Below are 6,000 nucleotides of genomic sequence, written 5' to 3'. Positions count from 1 at the left end.
ACTTGCGGAATATTGTATCCATTTTGCAAGAAGAACCAATCTAAAAAGGAGATAAATTGGAATATTTCATAGTGGGATCCTTGGATTTTTACTGCACACGATAAAATAAATCAAAAGTTGTAGCTATGTTTCCTATAAAACGTTAACATCATAATTTATGTGATGGCCGTCGGCTAATTATACATGATGATAGCCTGGTTCGTTTTGTTGAAATATGAAATAACCTGCTTTTGCCCGAGAACGATTCTCTCCTTTATTATTAGCGGAGATTCTGTTGATTCTGTGGACAAGACCAACATCTTCGGTATCGACTATGTGCAATTTACACAGACTTAAGTTACACTCTTGTTACTACAACACGTATCATGGACGTACGTTACAATTTTTTTATTAAGGTAAATTTTTTGTAAAATTTAACAAGTTATCTGATAAAAAAATTATTGAATTTCAAAACGGCCTAGGAAGGGAGGGAGGGATATTGTTTCTCTTCAACCCATGCAGTCCTAATGGTCCAAGAGCTGTGAGACATTTTTGAGTAGGTATTTTAGGCAATCTGAAAATTTTTCAGGTAACTCTTCCATAATAGCCTAATACAAAAATGCCGGTCTGGCTGAAGGGCAGCGGTTATTTTCCCCAAAAATCCCCCCAAAGTTGAAAAAAGGGTAAAACTTGTTCTTACAAAAAATATCTTTCAGGTGACTTTAGAGTGAATTTAAATATTTAGATATAAAGAAAATAAACAAACCAGGCGATTTTTGAGTGATTTTAACCCTGCAAGATGCTTGCATAGGGATGCTTGCACCCCCCCTGTCCGGAAAGAAAGTACATAGCTATACATGTATAGTTGTGTATTTTATATTGGTTAATGTATGTATAGTATGTATAGATTCAGATGCAATCTCCTGAAGTTCAGATCCCTGAAAATCCCTGAAAATAAGCCTGGGAGCCTATGCAAGCATCTTACATAGTTAAAACCACTCGAAAATCACCTGGCTTGTTTATTTTCTTCATAATTAAATATTTAAGTTTACTTTAAAGTCAGCTCAAAGATATATTTTGTAATAACAAGTTTTTCCCTTTTTTTTAAATTTAAGGAGGAGGATTTTCGGAGAAAATAACCACTCTCCTTCAGCCAGACCGGCATTTTTATATTAGGCTATCATGGAAGAGTTAAGTGATAAATTTTAAGATTGCCTAAAATACCTACTCAAAAATGTCTAACAGCTCTCATGCTATAACCTTTTTTTTTTAGAAAACTTTTGTTTTTTTACACTTCCGCAAAATGTATTAGAATTTATTTTTACTACAGCATTTCACACAACTATATACATAATTCATCATCCCATCCTACACAACATATTATAGCAGTATAACATATCATGTAACATCAGGCCCGTGCGCAGAATTCATTTATGGGGGGGGGGGGGTTTGACATATGTGTATCATGTTAGGCTATGAAGTTAATAAAAAATAATAAGAAACTTTTCTTATAAATGAAGACATTTTATTGTGTCTTGGTCTTGACTTGATATTCAGTTATTATATAATAAATTAACTCTGCGAGGTGTAGAAAAAAACTTCTCCAAAACTCTTTGCGGATCGACCTCGACATCGCGATGTATATTGAGCGAAGCTAATCCGTTCAGCCGATCTTCAGACATTGTTGACCTGAGGTAAGTCTTGAGGCGACGCAATGTTGAAAAGGAGCGTTCATTCGTTGCTGTCGTTACAGGCAGAACTGCCAAAATGCGAAGCATTTGATGTACATTTGGAAACGCATCTCCATTGCACACATCGAGTGCTTCAAGCGAATTTTTAACGTTCTTTCCGGCGATGCGTTGACGCCAAAGTTTGACTTCGTCTACCCAGATGTCACGGGAATCATCCCGCAAAATTGAAGAGTATGGTTCAAACAGTTGAGCGCAGGATTCTTCATTGAAATTCTTCATTTTGTTGGGGAAGAGGCAAGCAAAGTTTGATAAAATTTTGCGGTGATTCAAAAATCGATCTTGTATATGGGTCAGAAACAAATCAATGTATGGGATGTAAATCGTTATGCGAAAATAATCTTGAACTGAATCAGTTTGTACGTTGGAGCGTTGAGTCTGTTTTGACGCGAGCCTTGGTTTCCGCAGTTCGATGTCGTATTTTGCGCTGATTTCGCTCACGGTTTTGAAAATTCCTCTGAAGTCCTTTTCGGCGTTTTCTCTTCTTTCAAGCAGGACTTGTTTCGCAGCATCAGCCAGTTCGATAGCCTCGCCAAGATCCTGGTTTTCGGACTGAAGTACTCGACTGAGAGACAAAGTCAAAGAATGTACTGAGCTCAAAATATGCATGGAGATCTGGAAGTTAAATTCAAAGAATAAAGAATATACAAACATCTTATAATAGAGAGCTGGTAACGTGCTAGTGTGAGTCTTGAATTTTACCTGGAAATTTGCAGTTTTTATTGCTGAAAGAAGTTGGAAAGCTCCAGATGAAGTCGTCGGATCCTTCCAGGTGGTCCAAATCACATCAAGAGCCCGAATTACTGCTGGTTGTAAGTGCAGATAAGTTGCGACAGACTCGTGTTGCTCTACCCATCTGGTTTTGCAAAATTTTTTCAATTTCTTCAACCGACTTTCACGTAGCGTCTCATCTTCATTGATCGCATCTTGAAGAGCATTTTGGCGTTTCGGATAGATGAAGAAAGTATGAATGCTTTCGAGGGTTCCCAAACAATTTCTGATTGCTGTTATATTGCATGCAGAGCTGACTGCCAAATTAAAGCTGTGAGCCGCACAATGGGAGTAGAGCGCGAGTGGATAACGCTCTCTGACAACAGCTTGGGCTCCATGGAATTCTCCGCTAACCGCTCTCGCGCCATCATATCCCTGTCCGAGAAAATATGTGCAATTAAGTCCGGAAGAATCCAAGAAATTGAGATAAGAAGTTCCTATTCATTTTCCAGTGAAATCTGCGATAGTGATGAAGCACAAAAAATCTTCACGAATGGTAAACTTCCCGTCGCTCTTATCCAAGTATCGAGTGCAAATTGAACTTTGTTCTATTCCTGCAATGTCCGGTGTGTCATCTCCAAGAAAAGAAAAGCCCATCGATTCGTTGACTCGATCGACAATGTGATTCATGATCAGATCGTGACAAATGTTAATTAGTTCATTCTGAACTCGGTTGCTTATATACATAGCATTCTTTGGCGATTCAACCAGTTGTTTCTTCAACTTCTCATCATTTTTTGCTCGAAATCTCAAGAGAGCTCGGAAATTTCCATCATTAATTAACGGTTCATCTTCAGAAATTCTCCCCGTATCCCTGGAACCCCGAAGAGCAAGCCCTTGCCGGCCACAAAGAATAATTGTTTCAATAATTGGAATCATGCGTAGTTTACTTTCATTTATAAAGTCAAGTTTTTGTTTCGAAAGTTGTAAATCAATGGATAAAGCATTTTCGTCTTCGATTTCCAGTCTCAAGCTCCATTGCAACAGGCTTCTCTTGTGATATTCTGATGCATTGTGCTTTTCGAAAGTGTCCAGTGCTTTTTTCCAGTTTCTCAATGGATTCGTGACTAACTGGCCCAAGGTTTGGCGACCAACCCCTCCCGCTCGAGCACAAAATAAGACACAGCATTTGCAAAATGCACCGTCTTCTCTCTCCGAGTACGCCAGCCATGAGTATGTCAGGAGCCAAGAGCGTTGGAACTTCAAATTTCTAGGGCCCGATGCGGGAAAACTGTAGCCGTCAGGTGGAGTCCAAATTTTCTTTTGCAATCCAGGGATTAAATTTATCCCATCAGCTGAAGACCTTTGTACGAATAATCCTATATCGTATGAACTTATATTATCATTCGTAGAGCAAACTGGCGAAGATGGACTTTTCGGTACCTCAGGATCAATGTCCATATCTGAAGAACTCTGCAAAAGAGAATACAAGAAACATTAGTCTCTGTTCATACTGAATTCATTATCTTTATATATAGGGTTTTTCAATGTACTGAAAGAATTCTTGGAATTTCTCAAACATGATTTTATAAAACATCGTAGTAGGACAATAATATTGTTAAGAAGTACGTCGAAAATACACATATAACAGATGTTCGGAGGAAGTAAATACATGATAAATATCCAATTTTTGCAAAATCATAAGAAAGTCCGGCTTTAGTAAAATCGTATTTTGTTCATAAAGTTTGAAAATTTCGTAGGTTTGATGTAGATACGTTTTGTTGTTGATACATTCATGAAAAGTTTATACTAGCAACAAATATGCATTATTTTCAGTTTTTTGTACCCCAGTTAGTTTTTTAACAATTAATGAGTGTGACATAAAAATAAATTGTTTTTTCGTTATCAGCAATTTTCTAAAAATATAACTGAAAAGTGAATAACATATTGAAATAAAAAACGTATCAATGATAATGTTCCGAATAAAAATCAACGAAACCTTCACAATGTTCTAATTGCAGTTGTGAATCGTGCCCGCCCTAGAAATTCAAATAGATTTTCTGATATGAAATGACCTATTATATAAATTAAAATATACCTGTCCTGCTTCCGTTTCTTGCTTGCATGCTTTTTTTTTCTGCAGATCCGGCCTGAGTTTGAACCGTTGGAAGTTTATCTTGATTACATTCACCCACGTCCTATCAATAAACAAAAGGTATCATCAATACTATAAACTGTAGCAGAATAACCTGCAAATCCTTGCTGTGATTGATATTCTACTGAAATCAACAGCATTCGATACTTACATTTTTGTGTTCAATCCGCGGTTTTTTACACAAAAAGCGACGAATGTCCATGGTAAAAAATATGAGGATCGAAAATCAATCAATGTCAACAAACAGTCAACAAATGTCCGCACAGCTCGAACAGCTGACTAGTCAGTTCGAGTCAGTTGTATCGATACTATGGAGACCTACACAGAGGAGAGGAATCGAGATAGGACGACCTTGAAATTTGTTTACACTATTTTGCCTGTTTGCTTGGTTTGTCACTAGGCGGAGTTGGCGTAGAGATAGATGCTAGTTTTGCATTGGAGTGAATGTGAAAATTTTGAAAATAATTAATTATTCGTAGTTAATATAAAATTACTGGTTTTGGTGGTTAATATTATTTAAATATGAGTGCCAAGAAAGCTTACACTAAAAGAACTTTCTTCGTACCGGGATTTATATCGAGTTATCGTTCCGTTAAAAAATTCAAAAGGGAACTTAACGAAGTTAATAGACTTTTTTTATAATGATTTGTCTTTATGTTATTTATAACGTTCATGGATTATATTCGTTTGTATGTTATTTCGTTCGGTGTAAATAAAATTTGTGTATTATCTACCTATTATTGGTTTTTATTTTAACATTTTAACCTGAAAATGGTAGTGATAATCGGAGGATCTTGAAAGTTTTTCTGTCGAAACAATGCATTTTTTGAGACAAAATATTTCACAAAAATTAACATTAATTTTATAAAAGTCAGACTGTCGGTCTGTAGTTAATTTACATATTATATTTTTATTAACTAAATTTAAACATCAGTTAGCCCACAAACGATGCTTTGCGTTTCCACTCCTTCTTACAGGTCTCCATAATCGATACTATCGATGGTTGCATTCACAATGACACTGATAATAGGAGGTAAAAAAGGCGGGAAAATTCAAAAAAAAAAACGTGCACAAGATCGAGAAAGTTGAGAATGTCGAAACAAAAATTGACAACAAAATATTTATTATCAAGTCGGTTTGACTTTCGTAGAATAAGGACTATTGCTAGTGGAAAATTATGTGGAAAAATTCTCGATGGGAGGGGGGGGGGTTAGAACCCCCAAAACCCCCCCCTGCGCACGGGCCTGTGTAACATAGATTAACAGAAATTCCCATGCCATAAAATAACTTCACAAGATAGAATATGATTAACCAAATAGCATTAAACACTGGGTACAGCGAACAAACAATAAACAAAATTTTAAACTAAAAACTGCATAAAAAATCCCTAAAATGAAGCCTTTCGAC

General features: G+C 36.4%; 1 protein-coding gene across 1 annotated transcript in view; it reads right to left on the bottom strand.

The window, feature by feature from the left end:
* Positions 1 to 1,459: 1,459 nt before the first annotated feature.
* Positions 1,460 to 6,000, bottom strand: part of LOC114337882 (52 kDa repressor of the inhibitor of the protein kinase-like) — a 78,545-nt gene continuing 74,004 nt past the window's right edge. The window contains exons 2-4 of the mRNA XM_050659215.1: positions 3,389 to 3,911; positions 2,430 to 2,935; positions 1,460 to 2,342 (exon numbers count right to left, since the gene is read on the bottom strand). Of these exons, the coding sequence (XP_050515172.1) occupies positions 1,533 to 2,342; positions 2,430 to 2,935; positions 3,389 to 3,911 (1,839 nt within the window). The 3' untranslated portion in view covers positions 1,460 to 1,532. The remainder of the gene's footprint in view (positions 2,343 to 2,429; positions 2,936 to 3,388; positions 3,912 to 6,000) is intronic.

Source organism: Diabrotica virgifera, chromosome 8 (genome assembly GCF_917563875.1).
Source record: "Diabrotica virgifera virgifera chromosome 8, PGI_DIABVI_V3a".
Classification (NCBI taxonomy): Eukaryota; Metazoa; Arthropoda; class Insecta; order Coleoptera; family Chrysomelidae; genus Diabrotica; species Diabrotica virgifera.
The sequence above is the reverse complement of the archived record's forward strand: the minus strand, read 5'-3'. Positions and strand labels throughout refer to the sequence as shown.